Source organism: Glandiceps talaboti, chromosome 1 (assembly GCF_964340395.1).
Source record: "Glandiceps talaboti chromosome 1, keGlaTala1.1, whole genome shotgun sequence".
Lineage (NCBI taxonomy): Eukaryota > Metazoa > Hemichordata > Enteropneusta > Spengelidae > Glandiceps > Glandiceps talaboti.
Genome location: NC_135549.1, coordinates 14,280,121 through 14,301,465, shown reverse-complemented (window position 1 = coordinate 14,301,465; position 21,345 = coordinate 14,280,121). Strand labels below are relative to the sequence as shown.

The 21,345-nt window shown below is 38.1% G+C and overlaps 1 protein-coding gene across 1 annotated transcript; it reads right to left on the bottom strand.

Moving 5' to 3' along the window:
- Positions 1 to 5,526: 5,526 nt before the first annotated feature.
- On the bottom strand, positions 5,527 to 21,288 carry LOC144451039 (uncharacterized). The gene is made up of 2 exons (XM_078141840.1): positions 20,419 to 21,288; positions 5,527 to 10,433 (listed from the first exon to the last, which is right to left on the bottom strand). Exons 1-2 carry the CDS (start codon positions 20,602 to 20,604, stop codon positions 7,257 to 7,259), a joined length of 3,363 nt encoding a protein of 1,120 aa, XP_077997966.1. The 5' UTR covers positions 20,605 to 21,288; the 3' UTR covers positions 5,527 to 7,256.
- Between the last annotated feature and the right edge of the window lie 57 nt (positions 21,289 to 21,345).

Genomic DNA, 21,345 nt, shown 5'->3' with positions numbered 1-21,345 from the left:
CGACGTCCGAGCAACAACAACAAATTGTGTTCAACCGAAAAGACAAGATAAAAATAACAATAACAACTACAAAAATAGAAATAACAGAATCATTACTAATGGGTCACTTGAGCAGTACCCCACAAAGAAAGTTCCGGTGCTACGTGACAACATTGTCGATGTCAGGGTAAGGGGTCAAGTTGACCCAGCCTCTGGTGAACGACCTATCGTTAGAACAGGGTTTTATAAACCGCAACATGCTCAAAGTAAGTTACCAAAAACTGTATGTGACGTTGATAGGGCCGCTTGTAATACCAGAAAATTTGACCATGCAGATATAGAATATTTCACAGCGAGTGATGAGGATTGTTTTGATAATGAGTTTTCAAGAAAAGTCGCTGGCGACAGACGACCATTAATATTTTACGACATCGATAAAGAATTTGAAGAGGACACATCGCAGTATTCGTGTACCGTAAATGACGAGGACACCCCGACAATGAACAACAACCATCACAATCGGGGATTCGGTTTACGACATGAATCGAATGGACATCGGGAGTCAACAAGCTCTGATAATCTTTCAAATGCGACAATCACACCTGAAACAAATGTTACTTCTATTATTGACGACAGGAGATTAACGTGGGATTTAGGTGACAAGCCTCTACCTAATAAAGATGACGCTTTTGGCCAGTATCCTTTACACGACTACAGGACACCATACCAGGGAACTGGGCATATTGGCCCAAGTAAGAAATTATTCGGGGACAGTTCATCAAAATCTGTGTCGAACTTGTCGCGTTGTGTACAACCAGGAACCCGAGTTACAATGCTTGATGGAGAAAGTGAAAGTAGTAATTTTTCAAGCCGAGAATCTCTGCGTTTATGTGGTATGCGTTATGCTGGGTTTCAAGCCGCCTGGCCAAGTATGAACAGTATAGGGAATAGACGATCTTTCAGTGGGTTCACCGTCATTGAAAACCCATGTGATAAAAGACAATGGCAGACAGAATCAGACAGACTTCAGCCAACTTATTGCTGAACATCACGAAAACAAATATATATTTAACAAATATCAAATAAGATTACATTTCCGGTATAGTTGCCATTACAATTAGATGATTGGACCACGTGATTCTATCATCATGGTTAAATGGTTCATCATACGATAATCAAAGCATCACCCAGTGTGTTCGATGTTTATATGAGGGTAAATCGACCAAAGACCATCACTGGATCTTATTGGGATTTCTCCATTATACTCATCGACTCATGCTGCGAAAAATGACATGAAACAATGTAAGGAATTTTGAAACGATTTTGACATACTACATACTCCTTTTGAAATAATACTCGTACTACTTTATTTCCGATATGTTAATAGTCATAAAATATGACCGTGAACTGACCTTTAACCTTTGCGGGGGGGGGGGGGGTTTGAAATGTAGTAACAGTATTTAAGATAAATGTATATGGAATGTGACCGTACCGTTCATTGCATATTTCCCATGTGTAGTTAAAGCTCCTATTTGAAGTCTATAACTACCCACAGTGTACAAAATATCATATTTAAGTCAAAACATATAAAATTACAAGCCAAGCGTAACCTTTCTTGATCATGGTGGTGTTACTGGGGTAATTATTTACTTGGCGATCTACCACATTTAGCTTGCTAATGAGGTTTAGAGCCTGTTAACAAATGTAGGGTTAGTATAGGTACAGCAGAGACCAGAACAGTCTCTGTATTATATCGGGAGGCCCTAACCCTTGTAACAGAATGGGCACTGCATACCTCCTGACTAATTGGGCAGTATACAGTCGAAGGTTACACAGAGAATGGAAAACTAGCATTATGGTGGAACAAAAAAACTTATATTGTTTTTAATTTACTCACGACTTTTTATCAAAGATATCTGTTCTTCTAAATGTGCAATGCTTTCGGGTTGAAATCGAGTCAGGTTTACAGCACAGACTAACATTTCTTGTATGTGTCAACAGTAAGGAAGCCATTTGGCGAGAGCAGTATTATATTTTATGTTAAATAAATCGAATTTCCTGAGTGTACAGGACATTCATTAACAACTTATGTAAATATTGCATTTTTCATCGTTAATTGTGAATCGAGCTCTACTGTGTTTTAATTGCCATGTTATGCTAGGTATTTTTGACTTGTTTATTCCAGTGGTCTGTACTCGATATATACCCAGAAGGGGGTTCTGATTTGGTATAGCGAATACACATACCACACAATGACCGAAGGGAATATAGCTAAACGGTTATGTCTTCAATGTTACAGTCTATGTTGAAATTCAAGACTTCGGTTCTCTCTTTCGGAACATTCTCGAGATAATTATTGGGCACAGTCTACACATTGTTCACCAAAATAAAAAGGGCCTGAATTTCTTAAATGTTGTTGGAATCTGTTGCTGCGATTTAGTTTACAGAAAAGGGACGCGATGTTACAAAAGTTTGGAACAATCGGTCAATATAGGCCTTCTAACATTAAAAGGGATGCTTCATAGTCGAGAGCCATTGTCTTCGATCTATTATCGTTTCTTCTCCGCCTTCAAAAATCCAATTACTTTCGGTGCTACAGCGTCTGATGGTCACAGTCTGTTGAATTTGCCAACAAGGCTACATTATTTACGTCGGAATGCAAGTGCATTCGCCAAATCGTGTTCAAATTTGACATGCATCTCCCGTACCAATAGAACAGGGTATACCAAGCACTTTTAAGCTTGGTTATTCCAAAGTCTATTTACTTGCTGATCTTTCAACCTAATAAACAACATGTAGTGACCAGATTACAAAAATCAACCGAAAATTAGTTTTTTTCTGACATATCATTTTGGGGACTTCATGGTGTTACTATTCTTTGCACTCGAGCTCTTGCTTCGAGTTTTCATCTAATAGGCTTAAGACCCACATATACATGATTGTGTAATGTGATAAAGCCAAATCCAGGGTATGTATGTCTGAGATCAGACCCCTGAGTAAATAATGTGATTTTCATGTTCAATTATATTAAAGTTGATGACAGCTGTACCTGATCTGTTATACCCCAACCCTACCTAACACCACCCCAACATCCTCCCCATTCTCTACCGTTTTCGGTCACCTGCTACATTCGAACGCATTTTAACTCCAGCATTCAATATTCAAAATGGCCAGGAGTTTGTCAAAGTAACTACCATACCATCATTGCTATATTATTCTACTCTATTCTTTTTTCCTCCATTGAAAAGAGCACGTAACACTTACATGTTGTTTATTGAAGTCATTATAAGTGTTTAAAACGCCGATGTATCCATATTGTGTTCCGAGAGAATAGATTTTTAGTCAACATAATGGCCTGTTGATTGTTAGTGTAAATGATTTGTGTGTGGTGTAATGGACTTTAATGATTCTATGGTTGACCATACTCATTCATTGTTGTGGCCTGGATCGACTCAGTCGTCGGCATTTCTCTCTCAAACTGTGTAATGATTACGTATAGTTCTTCATCCTTGTACCAATATACTGTACAAACATCCATTTTTTTCAGCTGAAAATTCTATCTCAAAACAAACAACTTTCTCGGCGCATATCACTTGCAAATATTCGACGCTCGACAGATGTTTAACGCCAAGAGGAGGTCTCGTTCACATTAAGCATATGTTATACATCATACCCGGGATCCATTAAGCGATTTGAAGAAAGTGGTAATAATTACTAAAAGTATTTTGATGGTTACGTTAGTTTATAATGGCGTTGAAAAACTATTTGAGTTATGGTGACGTGATGAAAGCAGTGCTGTCATATACTAGTAGTATACCAAATCGTGTGGGTGAAGTCACCGGGGGGGGGGGTGACGTTTAGCAACTATTAAATGCTAGTACTCTTTGTGTTGTCGACTATTTTTGAAAACAAAGTTTATGTTAGCTTTAAATGCTGTGCAGAATAATGCTTTAGTCTTCTTACAATGTAATATCGCAGTAGTAGACGTCAACGAAATACTAGAATCATGTCTCGACTAAAAGCAATAAACAAAGTGTAAGTATCTCGTACATTGAGTGCTGTTGTCACCAGAGTGTAACGGATGAATACTGCTGGGTCATGTGAAATGGACCACAATGGTAATTTATCACGGATGCAAGAAAAAGGAAAGTGCTATCTAACAGTAGAAAATCGGGGTCAGAGCTATCCTGTTAGTTAAGTCATGGTATTTACTGGAGACGTTCACTGAATGCCATATTGATATGGAGGCGGGTTTTAATTCATCTTTTTGGACGCTTCATCGCTCAATGTTGAGGTTGATATAGGACCTATTATAGTTGGCGCCCATTACTGTTACGAGACCGAGCCAGCTATGCCTTGAGACGATTCCCACCCCCTCCCATTATCATAACGGTGAAATACAAGTAAATTGTAATACTGAATAGCCTGTGAGATTACATCCAACTCAATAAACCCTCTCTGCACACAGTGTCCAGATTTTTTTCATTACGTATTAACATGATTAAGCTTGTCAAATAAAGATGACATTGTGCACTTGTACAGCAGCATATATCCCAACAGTTCACGGGCTCTGAAAACACATAAAACGATGAAATAACTGCATTTGCAGTAGTGGCACACAAGAGTCACTATTAAATACTATACATAGAGATCATTGATATAAGTCTTTTACAACGGAGACATGACATTTTTCATATAATTTACGCATGTTATGATATTTCTGTATAGCCCCCTCTGGTGTTGATATCGAAAGATGTAAATGGTTTAAATTCATTCTCTGGTGCATATGCAATATGTGTTTCTGAATTCAGATAAATCAACAAAGCTGCCATGGCTTGGTCTGTGGGGGCGCCATAACGTGAGTATGGTTGACTACATAGCAAAATGTAATCTCCAGCTCTCGTTGATTCAGATATTGGATTGATCTATTTGACATCAAAAAGTTCGACTGTCTTTAAACGAATGAGTGTATATATGCAATACGACAGGGCGCCCAGGACCAGTGTTACAAACAAACAAACAAACAAACAAACGAACGAACGATTATACACGAACGAACAAACAAACAAATTGCATGTATGCATGCATGGATGCGTACATACATACATACATACATACATACATACATACATACATACATACATACATACATACATACATACATACATACATAATTTAGACCTTACTTTTCTTTTCGATGCTTCATCAGTGTTGAGGTTTACTTACAAATATGCTGTGTGAAATTAAACTGCAATAATGTAAAATACGCACACACACACACACACACACACACACACACACACACACACACACACACACACACACGACCAATCCGACCATTAACTGTTCAAAAATTTCCAGGCATATATCACAACTTGCTTCATTCATACTAATATAAGTAACTGATTTGTCGGTTACAAGACACACAACTCATTGCGTATACTGTTGAATATGTGTTTGGTGCATGCGTTTAGAAGGTGTGCAGTGTATTTTAAAAGCGACAAAAAGAATATTACCAGCAATATAATATCAATATTATTGTAATGCTCTATTTTATTCGAATTGTAAAATCTAACACTTTCATGTAATACAGCCTTTGCGAGAAATACTACCATGGTCAGTGAAAATATGACTAGCCAGGTCACAATAACTGATCGTTTTCTACTGCTGGTGATTACCACACAGGAGGGAGGGAGTGGTCGATTTAGAAAGTAGTATATTTGAAATATTAATATTAACATATACGTATGTGTCGTTATTGTACAGCTAGGTCAGTTCAGGGTATCATTTCTTGTAAATATCTTTAAGATTTCACTTCGACCAGAGCCTTTCCCTCCCCTAAAAACAGCAATGATACTAGTAGTCCCGGCTGGATATCCTCTAAATACTTGGAATGAAACTGTCGAACTATGCAAGACCAATCCAATGGCACGCATCGTCGTAAACCACAGCCTCTTTTACGGCACCGTCTAAGACGCACCGCCAAAAGATGTCGCGGAAGAAATAGCAGCTCTGGTTTGCGAGAATGATGGCACGCCTCTAATTCTATCAATAAAGTACACGACGACAGGATAATAACAACGTTGGAATATTGCACAAAATATATAAACTGCGTGAGATGTGTGAAGCCGAATGTACATCCCGCAAAAGTTTTAAATAATATGAAACATAAATAGTACACTGTCACTGAACTAAAACAATAAAGAAACGTAAATGATGCAACCACGTGCACTGTCTTTTATACAACTTATGAAAACTGTGACGTCAGAACCAAAAGTGTAGTCGCTCTGACACTTCTTAATTACATTTTTGTTTGTATTTTTTTTTCTTCGATATATCGTCTCCTTAGGAGACTCGAGACAAAACAAACAACTTCTTTCGTTTTTTGCTAAGAAAATATTTTACAGTGTCTTTGATTTTCCTTGTAAGTGTGTTATCATACTGACTCGTTCGGCTTCTGACGATGTACATGTACATGTATGTTATATATATATTGAAACAAAAAATGGTGTCATTTGTTTCTAGTTTGTGATTTTAAATACGGTGTTGACTCTGACGAAAACACAAATGTGGAGAAATACTTTATATCAATCGGAATTTAACTGTTTTTGGATAGATATTGGAGATAATTTAAACGCAGGATTCGCTCCCCTCCCTCGATAGCACCTAATCCGTGATACAAACATAGTGTTTCTAGTTTGAAATTTTCAATAGAGTGTTGACTTAGACGAAAACATAAATGTGGAGAAATACCTTAGTTAACCGCTTTTGGATAGATATTGGAGATAGTTATACAGGACTGAAATCCCGAAATTTGCTCCCCTCCCGAGTTTCAAATTCGATAGCACCTGACCCGTGAAACAAAAATTACGTTATTCGTTTCTAGTTTGAAGTTTTAAATATAGTGTTGACTTTGACGAAACGATTAATATGGAGAAATACCCTTATATTAATCGGAGTTTGAAAGTATTATGATGTATTGGTGATAATCACAGGATTCGCTCCCCTCCTCGCTCGATAGCACTTGACCCGTGAGGTACGAGTGATCGCTAGAGGGCGCAGTTCATATTCGCTTTTCTTCGCACCACAGACCTAACAAGGACATTTAGAAATGGGCTCTGAGAAATATCATTAATTACTTTCAACAATGAATTCCGAGAATGACGATGAGCAGTGCTTGGGAAGATTATTGAAACAGTAAATATAGCACCGTCGACATTGGTCTCTCGGTCACCAATTATAGGTCTGTAGCGTCGCAAAAATTTTATCCGGATATTTTATGAACCAAATGTATATCTGTATGTACTTTTCACACGCCCACCACTGTCCCTCTGTCGCGTGATTGTCCGATTACTGTTTGGATCGAATTCTAAGTGGTGAACTGTTGGGCGTTGACCTGGTTGACTGGGAACCTCGATTTGGAAGTTTGCTGTCACCCTCCGTGGTTCAAAATGTTTCTGTCGCCGGATGACAATGATGTTTCCATCGGGACTTCCTATGCGTGTCTGATAAGACGTTGTGTGTGTTTCAATACTTTGTTGCCTAGCAACGTTTGGTGTAGCTGGAACGCGTCTCATCACCATGGGAATCTCGCGAGAGGTTGGCGACATTTCTCTGGTCATCATTGGTATATCTATGGAGAAAGTTGGAAAATCTCCGCTTATCGTTTGGACATCAGTGGTTGTCATTGGCATTTGTCTGCTTATCATCGGTATATCTGTGGTTACGAAGGGCACTTCTCTTGTTATGAATGGCATACCTCTGGTTGTCGCGGGAGTTTCTCTTTGGCTACTTTCAATATTCATTTCAGTCCTGAAAGTCGATGTCACTCGCTTTTGCGTATTCTGGCCTAAAACGTCCCCTTCTCTCACGACACTCTGTGTCACAGTCCCTTCCTGTTTTCCTGTATCTACTTTGTCAGTTGGCTTCTTTTTGCTTGTAACTACAATTTTAAGACACTTTGAATCTTTGGTTGTTCCATCAGGCATTTGTATGACTCTGTTTTCTTTGACAAAAACGAAATTTCCAACATCAGTACCCTTTCGTGGTGTTACTGACAAAGTGCGCCTTTCTTCCTCTGTCTTGGCCGGAGGTGTGGCCATCTGTTGCAATTCTTTAAATAATGTCCGTACTTTATCAGGTTTTGCCGATAAAACAATTTTAGCTGCTGAAAGTTGTTGTTCGGGCTTAGTGGATGGATTGGTTAATGGTATTGTCGGCATAGTTGCATACGGGTCGCTGCCAACACAGTGACGTCGTTTTGGAGAGACATTTCGTCCACGTGCGAGATCCTCTGGAGTCAGACTCCATCTTCGATCCTGTTCGTGCAGTATTCTGTCCACTATTCCCATCGGATCACCCGGACTGCTGTTTGTACGTCGAAATACCTGGCTGTGTACTGGCTCTTCTGGTGACACAATATTGGCCACTCGACAAGGCTCACGCCCCACACGTTGTCTTATTTTCGATGTTATTGTCGGTCTGGATGGTTTAGTGATCCCCCTAACAGGTTCCATTAACTTGAATCCTGCATCTAATGACCTAGACCTTTCGTGCTTTGGTGAATCAGGTGTTTTCTCTTCTTGTCCCTCACGTGGATAACGATTCTTACTAACTACAGGCTTCATTAGGACGAAGTTTTCTGGTTCTTTACCAACTTCTTCATCGTCCTTTCGAGTAGAAGTTGACGGAATCACAATTGCTGTTTTTGGTTTCGATCCTGGCTTTCCGTATTGTATTCGACTGTATACGGGTTGAACAGCAACAAGATCTTCATTTTCAGAGAAAAGATCGCCGCTCCGAGAGAAGTTTTGAGATCTGGTCAGTTCGTCCAACAAACGTGATTTAGCCAACTCATGTTCACTTTCGTCGCTTATAAACTGGAATCCTTTACTTTTAGATGTTTTCAATTTCTCTATTTTATGTCCCTTCTCGTGTTTCTCATTATTCTTACCACCTTGCTGTTCCTTCCACCATTTCTTAAGATCTCTAACTTGCGATGCCAACTCTTCTTTGTCGGGTTCTTGGACTGCCTGATACCGGCTTTCGAGTTGTCCACTTTTCTGCTGCAAATCTGGCTTTCGTGTGTCTGAAATGTTCTTTGCGTCGCGATTCGTAGGCTTCTCCTCTTTCTTCTCCTGTTCCTTTCCATGTTTTTCCTTATGACTGTGATGACGATGGTGATGAGGACAGATCTGTTTCTTTGGAGCGAGTTTCCTAGCAGTTGAATCTTGCGATGCTTTATTATTTTTAGTCTCAAACAGTTTTCTGCCTTCCGAGACTGTTAGAACTTTCTCTCCATCAGAGTTTTCTTCCAATGTATCTGAAGAAGCTGACTTGTCTGCAGCATCTTCTCTTTCTTGTCTATTACTGTCCTTTTCCTTTGTGTGACGTTTCTTTTCCTTCTTGGCTCTCTTTACAGATGACTCTTTCTGCTTCGCCACAACTGGTTTGTCGTTTTTGGCTTGGAAAGCCTCTTTCAGTTGTTGAACAGTTTTTCTCTCGACTTCATCTTCGCTAAAGACGTTGTCTACTTCAATTTCTGTGTGAACTGACTCCTCGTCGACAGTGTCACTTGTTTCAACATCGTCAGCTGACCCCTCTGGACTACGTCGTTCTGGGAGTGGACTCATTGCAAGCGAGGTTTCTTCCATACTTTCATCGATGGTGCCTAATGGGGTTTTGATAACTTCCTCCCCCTGATCTTTGTTGTTTTCCTTGGATCTTTCAAAAACCAGTGTTGGTATCACAGGAGTTTCTTCTGACTCATAAGTATCTGGTGGTTGCTCATAAACTGGACTAAGTCTTCGTGTACGCCAAGGTTTGCCAGTATTTTTGGGTCCCTTGACCACATTTTTCGTCTTCCCCTTTGTGGTTTCATCCTCTCGGTCGTTTTCTGTCTCTGCGACCTCGCTACTCTGGGTTTCGGTGACGTAGGTGTCTTCGTATCGGTTATTTATTTCATCATCACTGTCCGACAGTGATGAGGTTGAAGAACTTCTTGAAGAACAAAATGATTCTGCACTTGAAATACTTTCTGTCGGTGAGGGCGGGCAACATGAACACCGACTGTGATGTGATATTTCGTTGTCATCTTCACTGGATTCGAAATCTTCTTCGCCGCTAATTGGTGGTGATGTCATCAACGATCCAGGTCGCATGGGTCGTCCGTACGACAATTCCGAAGAACGTGAATAGTATCCAGAATCCAAGGAATTTGTTGGACAGCTTGACCTCCTTAGCTCACGGTTTTTATCTCCTATCATATCATCTTCGTCATCTTCGAGTGATCCAGCTGAGCTTGGATTCGTTGTCTGACTGTCGTCATCAGATTCATATTCAAATTCAACATCGCTGACATCACTAAGGGCGCCCGAATCTTTCATCTCATTGAAGGTTCGGAACATCGTTGCAACTTTTCTTGAAAGGGAGTCACCCGATGATCTCAATCCAACCTATCAGATTAAAGAAAGGAAAGATCAAAATTAGATCTGAAGAACAACCGAAATAACAGTAATGTGTGTTTATACTGTACATCTTTACATATGCACATTAAACCTGTCGCGATTTACATGTAGATGTGCCGTTATAGATACATGTATATTGCCAGGAGTAACAATTCTAATAATCAGTTTTGTTTGTCCAATTAAAGTGTCAAATTTATTTTTTTATTTTTTTTAATGTTGAAGACAAATATAACTTCTGCATTAATGTCCTGTTTACAATAAGAGCCAGACATATCTCACATGAATGTTTGATCAGCTAATTCTTCACTAATTTCAACGTTTGTTGATTACGCTCGTCATCTGATGATGTCCTCAATAATTTACAAATTTGTTTTCAAATCTTTCAAGTTTAAAGACCAGTAATGAAATACATGTACTTTAGATAATTATAAAACACTGATCTGTAAACTAGTATTGTTTTTTTTAAAAATATTTTGTTTGTGTGTTGTTTTGTAATATTTTGGACATTGGTCAGAGACCTTGGAATGCAATAAAACATGAATGTTACACCTTGAAATACTGAAAATCATATCAATATCTGTCTTACTTATTACTTAAGTGACTGTTTGTAGAAATCATTACTTCCAGTGTCACGATTATTTGGAATTTGTTAAGCACTTTCAGCACTGCGCGTGAAGGCGCCATGTGAACATTATATCATTTAATATTATTTACATGTATTTACATGTAAATGAAAGACAGTGCGTACTTTCAATGTTGAAGTAAATTCAGAATCTTAGAATGTAAACCGTCTACCTCTAAGCTTCGTTTTACATGTAATCACAAAGAATTACTTCACATCTAGATGAATGTATTCCTTCTTCCTCTTCCTGTCATTTCATTTTCCTTATTGTTGATTGCTTGATCAATTACTAGTATAAGAACTAAATTGTGTCGAAATATTTTACATCTGTATATATGCACATTAAACCTCACGCGATTTAAATGTATATTCTGACCCAAAATATATTTCTGACCCAAAGTGACATTATCATTTACTGAACGGAAATATCCATTTACCATTGACATTTAGCATACATAGTTAATGAGAACCGTCACAGTTAAATGATAGCGTGACTATACCTGACATCTATCTAATATCTATAACTGTGTACGTGTGGGTATGTTTATATCCCACACTGGTTGCATCCCTTAAATTTACATGTACTTGGCAGGTTGCTGTTAGATGTAAGAAGATGGGGAATAGAAGAAATTCGACCGAGTTGTATTATAGCAGAAATGACAAGTGGAAATAGCATTATTTCTGTCGTGTTATGACCTAAACACATGTTACAGAATCTGTATCAATATTTTGGACAAAAATAGCTACCTGTGACGTCACAAGTCACAGGACAAGTCGTGAACTCTCCATGATTATACAGTAATAGAAATAAAATACACCCTCAATGCCCATCACAGTTGTTAAAAACAAACAAACAAACAAACAAACAAACAAACAAACAAACAAACACACAGACAGACAGACAGACAGACAGACAGACAGACAGACAGACAAACAAACAAACAAACAAACAAACAAACAAACAAACAAACAAAATATGTATGTGACATGCAACCTCCATGAAATGTCTCCTGTCATGCACCGGTCGACGGTATGTTTCATTTCGCTCTTCGCAAAAAGAAAAATGGTTTGGTGAGATACGAGTACCAAACGTAAACTGTTGAATAAGTCAATGGACTGCTTGACCCCTTACGATTTGACGTGACGTGTCTGAGATATAAGTTGATCCAGGTCGAAGCCCGGATGAAGCCGGCGGCTATATAGTAGTTCATCGTAAATTGAGAAGACCAATGGTATGTCACTTCCATGCAAGAATGTGTACTTCTGAAGATAGCAACAACAACAAAATGACAATTTTAGAATATATATGATGAGTAATACACCTATATCGACTCGATTTTTATTTTTAATAGTTGCATGAATTTATAACGTGCAATTTTGTTGATGCATAACACCGATGATTCATGTTAAAAACACCGGTATGTGTTTGATTGTACAGACGGAGTCATCACCTCATACATTGGTATTTTAATGGTTATTGGCAGACATCCCTACTTTGTCACCACGCTCTCTCTCTGGTTGATAACAGAAACATCTGTTTTGTGTAGAGACAAATCGTTTCATGCTTGATTACCAACAACAGAACTTTTTATGCTGTCAACCTGACACAACAATTGCAAGTGAGAGACATATGGATTGGTCTCAGACAAAATTGACAACGTCTGTCGACAAACTTGACAAGTTGTAGACAAAAGAGGGGTCGGATGGTCTGGTGAAAACTGTGACCGATTGAACTCGATGAGAAACTCCGTGCTCTGAACTATATTAGTCTGAAATTAAGCCACTATATTTATGTTCAAATGAGTTATCCCCTTTCGCCTAAAAACATGACCTACTTTCAGAGTGGGTTAACCATGCGCACACCACATCACTCGTTCCCTGATTGCCAATTTTTACAAATGAAACCCTATTACAGTTGCCAGACTTTGTTATTTGCAGAGGTTTACTCCCAGGCTTTTCTTAACAAGGGTTAATGACATCCAAGAAGTAATTGCGCAAATTCCTCCCTAAAATAGAGTGATTTCGTGACCATTTTGAAGAGCCTCTTATCGTGAGGCCTTCCTCTGAGGAGTACTTCAATGTGTAAATGTCTGACGGGTAAGCGGTACTTTCCGATAGGTAATAGGTTCCGAACATTGGTAAAAAAGAATATTATGGAGGAAGTCAACGTCCTGGTAATAGTGGTAAAGTTGGCGATGTATTTCTGTTATTTCTTAGGTCAAGAATCAAAAAATACCTTTCTCGTGATAATACTTTTACATTTGTAACCTTTGATTAACAAACTTTGATTTGTGAACACTACTTTTGAATTATAACTTTGAAGGACTAGTTTGGATTTTGGTTAAATTTTTGCTTAAATAATTGTCTGGCAGAACTAGAAAAAATTGGTACTGAACGAAAGAATGGCCCCTATGTAATCCTTATGGCTCCAGTGATGTGAGAACTATGTAGATTGAGTCCATACTTTTTTTAATTTACCGTTTTCCCAAGCAATTTATAAATAAAATGTACATTATTTTCAACATACCATACTTCACAAACACTGTTCTAATATCTTTCAACAAGTCCGTTGTCTATAAAAGCTACAATGTAATAACTGTATCTGGATTATCTAGAAACGTTATTAGCCAAGGCCACGGATCGTTAGTTTGATTGTGATTCGAGGCTGTTTGTTACCACCTCGGGGATTTGCAGCTGAATAGACAGTCGACATATGCAAACTTAAAGTATATATTTAGAATGCAGCACCATGTTGTTCATCAGTAAGGGGTCAGACTTCGGAAGACCGTGATGGCTAATAAAGGTGAAAGATTATCAAGTAACACGCACAAACTGATCTAATTGACAAACTGTTGACTGATATACGATGTCGGATCACTGACCATGCCCGTCTGATTGAATTCCAATATATCGCATAAACATCTATATTTTGACAAACTTGTGTGACCAAAAACTTTTCGTTTTAGATTTTAATCGTAAGTGTTTGAATTTTATGTAAAAGTACATATCCAAAGTTGAGTTCAATGTCAAAGTTCTTCATGTGTGGACGCGACTGCTTTATTCTTCGCCAAGACTTCGGTGTCGAAGGACAGGCGACTAAATTTAGACAAACAGAATAAACCAAATTAAATTCTCAGAGTTTCTGAATAAACTCAAACCTGGTTTAAGGTCAGCCTAATATGGTATTATTCCTACGTACTCTGAAGTCTAATACTTACCTCCAGATAGGTTTATGGTCGATCGTTTTTTTTTGTCTTGTTTTGTTTCGGATTCTTGGTCTTTCTTGCAAACACAAGCTCACACTTTGACTATTGACAGGTGAGTGAATTTATTCAAACTCTAGGGTTATCCGTGTTGCATAATCTCCATAATAATGGATATACGTGCGTTTATTTTACAAGTTAAAACAGTATGGTCTTGTTTCTGTACACTGGGAAAGTTTAGTCACACCGGTAAACATTTACATCATGACAATTACACCAGTCGGTACTCTTGTATATCGAAATAACAATACATGGGAAGTACGCATTCGTATTCATTTGTGGTAGCGAAGCATCCATTCGTGGGTTGAATTTATATATTAACCCAATATTTTGGCAGAGGTAGGCTGGTATAAAACCTCCCACGTCGGTGTCGCGTGTGTCTTTTAGTCGGCGAACTCTTCTTTCAGGAGATGTAATTAGTCGAGCCTGTCGGCAAACAAATTCTGTCCTGGTCTATGTAGAACTGCACAATGCTACAGCTGTGTAATGTTATAAATTAAGAGTAAAACAGTATCGGCCCAACTAAATACATGCAACGAAGCGCTAAAAATGACCGCCGGCAAACTCATATGATACTATATGCTATAGAGTCATGCTTGGGTTGGCCCTCCGTGGAACTATAATCAACAACGAAAAACAATATTGTCTGGCGAGTACCGATCATGTAATTCACGCAATCTTTACATTTCTATGTGTCAATCAACGCAGACGTAAACATCAAGACATCTCGTGAATTCGGCTGTCCTTTTTTAAGTGTCAATTGACTGTCCTTTTGACCCCTGTACAGGTGCACGACACAGGTGTTACGAGGTGTTATAAATTAAATGACTAAGAGTTGAAGTATGTAATAACATTGGGGGAGATAGGCTGTAGATAATAGTAATGAGAAATCCATGTTAGTGCCACTACATTGATTTATCTTTTCTTTTACAGGAGTGGATAAGTGAAATATTTCTAACTTTGAGAATGTGACCTTTTTTTTCTTAAAGAACAGTAGAGAATTTGAAGACGGACAGCGGATAGGGGAATATTTTGTTTTATCCTTTTAAATTATCATATAACGTTGACTTTTATAGTATGCATGGAAAACCTAAAATTTGTTGTTTCTGGACTACAAACAAGACAAGAAGCACAGAAACACCTACGAGTTTCTTTTCCCATACTAAATGCACATTAAGTTTTTTGAATATGAAATACTCATAGTGGTTAAGGATGCATACGGATGAGATACTTCGGATAGTAATTTTTGTTTACTTTTGATCGTAATAATTTTCACAAATAATTTAATCTATTTTCTTACTGAAACACCCTACTCAAAGTCAAATCAGAATCCATAGAAAGCATTCATGGGCCGTTAGTTCATTGCTTCTTCCAATTTAAATATTTATGGAACGGATTTGATGGAATGAGATACTATTTTCTGTCACTTTTCACAAAACTTTGGTTTTGTGAATTGCTATATCTGTAGGACAAAAAATCAACCGCCGTTTTGACCCGAAATGAGTCACTGTGGAAGTTTATCCGATGTAAAAAGTAAACATAGGTACTTGAAATACATGGGGAACAAATAGGAACAATGTCATCTAAGGTTGGAATTAAAACCTCATTTTCATACAGTAAGTCTTTCAACGCAAATGTACTTTTAAGCTTTGGATGGCGTATTTAGTGTTCCCAAGAATGTGTAATCTCTTTGTTCAAAAGGTTCATACCCTTACAACCTATTCAATAATACTTCCAGACTACGTACAATAACTGATTGACATCCGTCGGTTAATCAGTATGCTGGTCGATGAACAAATTCCAACCTCCGCAAGATTATCATGTAAAGTCTTGATATATTGTAGTGCAAGGTACAAGAAGGTTGACTCAGTGTTGCAAGTTTTGGGGGGCGGTGAGTAACCACACATAACTCTACCTTGAATACCTTTGCAGATGGCGGTCATGGTATGTTTACAAAGGCATTTTACGTGGGCAAAATCATTGTTGTTGTGAATACCAGAAATAATTTTTACACCGCCAGACTGGAGACATTTCTACGTTCCTTCAGAAAGATAAAAACATCAACATATTTTTGTTGGTAACTTTTGATGAACTGCGAACGTTACTGAGGGCCACTGAATGGTTGGTTGATTTCAAATTGCTTACTGTCTTTCGTATCCATTTCGTGTTCGCATTTGTTGCTTGTTCCTTGTCAACTGATAATCGGTATCGCGATATCACATTGATTAATACATGGAATTCACAACGAAATGAACACCGCCTCGTTTCAACTCTCAAGGACCATGAAATTGATTAGTGCCATCAATTAATCCTAAATGGATATTGTTTTCTCCAGTTTAATGACATCATACAACCCAACCCAGATTCTTTAGAAGATCGAAGACAGTATAAGCTTAAGAATGGAAAAAAATACACTCTTGATTGACGTAGATGGGCGATTTAGTTTCAACGATTTAGAAATGCAACAACCAGAAACACGTGAAAGATGTCACGGTTGTTACATTCGGAATGTAGAGTGCACAACTCTCCAAATAAATGCATGTGATATATTATTTGTCACAAAACTCAGACATTTGATATTTTCATAAACCCTTTATTTTTTCATGCTTTTCTGCCTAATGATTTACTCAAGGACAGTTTATACAAGAATGAAACAAAAACAAGATGCTGACCACCAAAACCAGCCCCAGTGACTATTGAGAAGCAGAAGCAGAAACAGCAACCATCATGGCTACAGCAGTTACATATAGTAACAGCAGCACAGTATAAGAACAATTTTGAAATTAGGCCAGTTGCAACTTTGTGTTGTCATAGCCCGGATGTAAAGATGTCTTCCCTGTTCCTTCTTTAATACTACACACACACTTCCTCAGACTCGGCAACTATTTCCTTGTGCAAGTCCAACAAGTCCTTTATATCACCAAGTACTACTACTATACATTGAATACCAAACCACCATCAATATGGCCATGACCATCGTCCCCTTTATCAATGATTTGATGAAGAAATAGTATCAACGTGTCATCAGTCACTGTGATAAAAAACACTAATATCAACATTATGTATTTTTAAACCCCTATATCAGTAATTTTTCACTAATGTTGTTGAATTTTTGCTTTATGAACTAAATCAATAATGTGTATGAAACGATCGAAAGATTCTAATTGGCTGAATTGCCTCTTTACTCGTCATCGACGGTACTGTCTACAGCGACTTGATGTCCTTGTGTAAACAGTTGTGACAAAGGTACCGATCATTTCCTTGTTTGTCAACAAATTATAAATGTATGGGGTGATACAAGGTTTGATCACAAAGCAATAGTAAATGCCCATTAAGAAGCAATTACAACAATATATGGACAAGTCGATTAGAACCGAAAATACGGAAAATTGAAAATCCAGTTAAACAGTTTAATTACATGTTAATCTAAAAACACACACAAAGTAAAAAGTATACCATGCAAGATGTTGGAATTTCGCATTTACTTCGATTTGTTTTAGTCTTTGACACCCGTTGTTGTTGTTGTTGTTGTTGTTGTTGTTGTTGTTGTTGTTGTTGTTTACTGTTACAATGTAAATGTATTATGTTTCATTCAGTTATTTTCTTCGCTAGATTTCTTCAATACCGACGACCTTCACATTCAGACATTTTTAATTGTGACGTGTGTGCTCCAAATACGTCATTCTGTATCACCAGAATTGATTTATGGGTAAAACCCAATTCTCTTTATGACACAATTGTAAATCACAACTCTCACTATGGGCTTGTACTTTATGATTGTATAAAACACTGCGGGGTATATGTGTCTTCATAGACGCACCTCATATCTTTTACATGTAACGGGAGAAGGGGGCCGTCTAAGGGAAATGATGATATCAACCTGGGTTATGATGAGAAATGAGATACCCGTACTGAAAAGAAAGGAACTGTCTATAAACATCTACAATTTAGTCATAGTTTCGTTGTTTATGACCCAATTGATGTTACAAGAAGCTTTTACAAAATATACACATCTTAAAGTTATTAGTAGACCTTAGCACATACACATCTAAGCTGACTTCGTTTTTTTCAGTTCTGATTTCTTGAGGAGTTTAGACTAGTGGTCCATAAATTGACGATTGCTCATCATATGAACTCACAAATTTTCGATTTTTTTTAATAGGAAGGAAGGGTGCACCGCGGGGGATCACCTTTCATTTGTTTCTTGATATTTTGCCAATTAGAATTTGTTATACTAATATTTAGGTCTATGTATGAACATATCTTATTTACAGTAACAGTATGGCGAATTTCCATCGTTGATACAACTGAAGCAGCACGCATGGGTCACCCTGCATTATGCTGAAATTAAATTGAATGGGAAAATTTTATGATGTGTTTCATACTTAAGGAGACCAAACAATTTGTTTTAACAGACGCGCAGATGTCTTGTGTGAAAAGTTTGATTCTTGCCTGTCAAATTTAACTTCGTCACAAGGAGAATACTTTGTATAAACATGATACTAGTATACATATGCATTGTTCAACTGAAAACTTCTAAAGACGGCAGCAGAGTATGCCTCTCAACTTGGCATACTACGAGTTTGTAACCCAGTACACATTATTTCAGTAGTAAATTTGGGCCAGTAAATATAATACCACTGTTCACTTGAATTGCAAAGCGGAGAAGTTGCCCAATGCCAGTCACTGAAACCTTAAGACCCCTCCAAATGCACTATACACAGAGGTGAATTGAATGGGTAGACAAAGTAGATAAAGCCTGGGATATCCTCTATGTTGAAGTCAACAAAGAACACATTTAGAAAGCACTGCCACCAATTTGAGACGCAAAGCCGTACATTCAATACTTTTGTGGACCTGTTGCTGACGCATACTCTTTATATCAAAGGTGTTCCATTGATTGCAAACAGTTGACGACAGTGTATACTGTCTGCGAACTAAGACAGGTCAGGTGTTACAAGGTAGTTAGAGGTAAATGATCAACTTAGGTGAAAAACTCAAACGCAATTAAATTATTAAATATGCGCGTTGGCGTTGGCCCCTAAAGTGAAGTGAAGTTAAAGCAGCGGTGCCTACACAACAAGTGGTGATTGACCATTTACGGGATTGATCCACCTGGATCAAGGTACTCTATTGTCAACTTTGTAATTTGTTCGCCCCGTTTTGTAGAAAATCGCTGTACCGTGAACATCTCTCGTGTCAAAGTCCTCACTGTAGAGAATTCGTTTGGCTTTCTGCCGTTTTCATGGTGTTGGATGTCGAGCAGAGAAATCCACAAACTGGTCGTGATCATGACCCCCTCGTCGTACATAATTACCCTAAACATGATACCCCACACCAAGGTTGGTCCATACCAAGTAGGCATATGATCCATTACATATACCCCTTTGAAATGCTAAAGAAAAACGCCACCGTATAGAACTTACAAATGCCCTATTTATCCCAGTTAAACCGGGTAGACACTTTATCAAGTCAATTAGCAAAGACTTTTACTGTAAAAGCCGAACGGTATATATTTTAAGCATAACTTTCAGTCTAAACACTGGTATGACAGACTTGTTTATCCAATATATATTACTTTTCACTACGTAGGTCACAGAGTTTTATAAACCTTCGACACTTATAATAACCTTTGATGGGACCATTCACAGGATAGGTTTCCTTCCTAGTTCCGTGATCTTCACCACGAGTGTGGACTTCCACGCCTTGGAAGGTCTTATAAATAGCATACAAGTTAGTATCTTGGTTTTAGTCCCGGGACGTTTCCGTCCAGTGATATGACCACAATGGTAGAAAGTAAATAGAAAATGGTCTCGTTTCGGTGCAATTAAAGATGTCGGTTTCACAAAACTAATGTCTGGTTTCAGACACCATGTTAACGAAGCATCAATAAAAAAAGTAAATGTTGAATTCCAGATTAATACACTTCATTAAATGTATGACATCGAAGAAGTTTAACTTGAAAGACCCGAGGTAGGCCTCTCTTCTATCGAACTGAATACAATATAGAAGATAATAATGCCATTATGCCGTAAGTACTCAATTATTAGGAATAGTTCATACCGTGAGAAAATATTCTGACACTTACCAATTCCTCTTTTAGTATTTTTAGTGATAAATCCATCTTGGACGAATGAAACATATATTTGTTGTAGTCTTGCGATGTTTCTGAGTCACTTTCGTAGTTATAGTTAATCAGATCACCAGCTTGGGTTTCTGTCGTTGGCGAGTCCAGTATAGTCAGAGATTCTTCTCTGCTTTTATCGTCTGCCATTTCTCTCGTGTCCAAGTCACCGAAGTTCCCAGAGTAGTGGTCTTCAAACAATGTCGTTCAAGTAAGTTAGGTCTAATGAAATTCAAAGCCAACACCAGTAAAATGGATGTTTTCAACGGGTTAAAATTGTTGGCATAGCTGACTAGGGCCCAAGACGTGAGGAGAATGCATCAGCATTGGATGTCTATTTCAGACCAATTGGCGTGTCAATTTCGCCAGTTCCTGATATACTACCCAATGAGTAATCCGGTAGGAATCGCCTCTCACGCATTAATACATTCACACCAACAAACACACCAATCCTCCAATCAATAGAGTCGCTGTAAATCCACTCTCTAGGCTCTAAAATACACACGTGTCGTGTCGTTCACAAAATTATTTTGCTCTAAACTGAACTCGACTGTGTTGTCTCTGTTTGCTTGACATAAAATATTACTGGCAGCTGATGTCACGGCAGATCGCTTTGCATCTGTGGCTTCACGTAGAGCGAGAAAATTGTAACAATGTGAGTGATCGGTGTAGTATTAAGGTGGTACCCAAACGGCTTACTCACAAAGGATGCCTTCCCGTCATCCGAAACACTCTGCGCAAAAAAAACACCGAGATTTGAAAACACAGACTTCTGACTCAGTGCACGTAAGAAAGTGGAGTGTTCCAAAACTTTCCACAGCAATGTACGACACTTTCTCATCTAAATGTTCAAGCAAAAATAACAGCAACAATACGTGAAGGTATGTGACA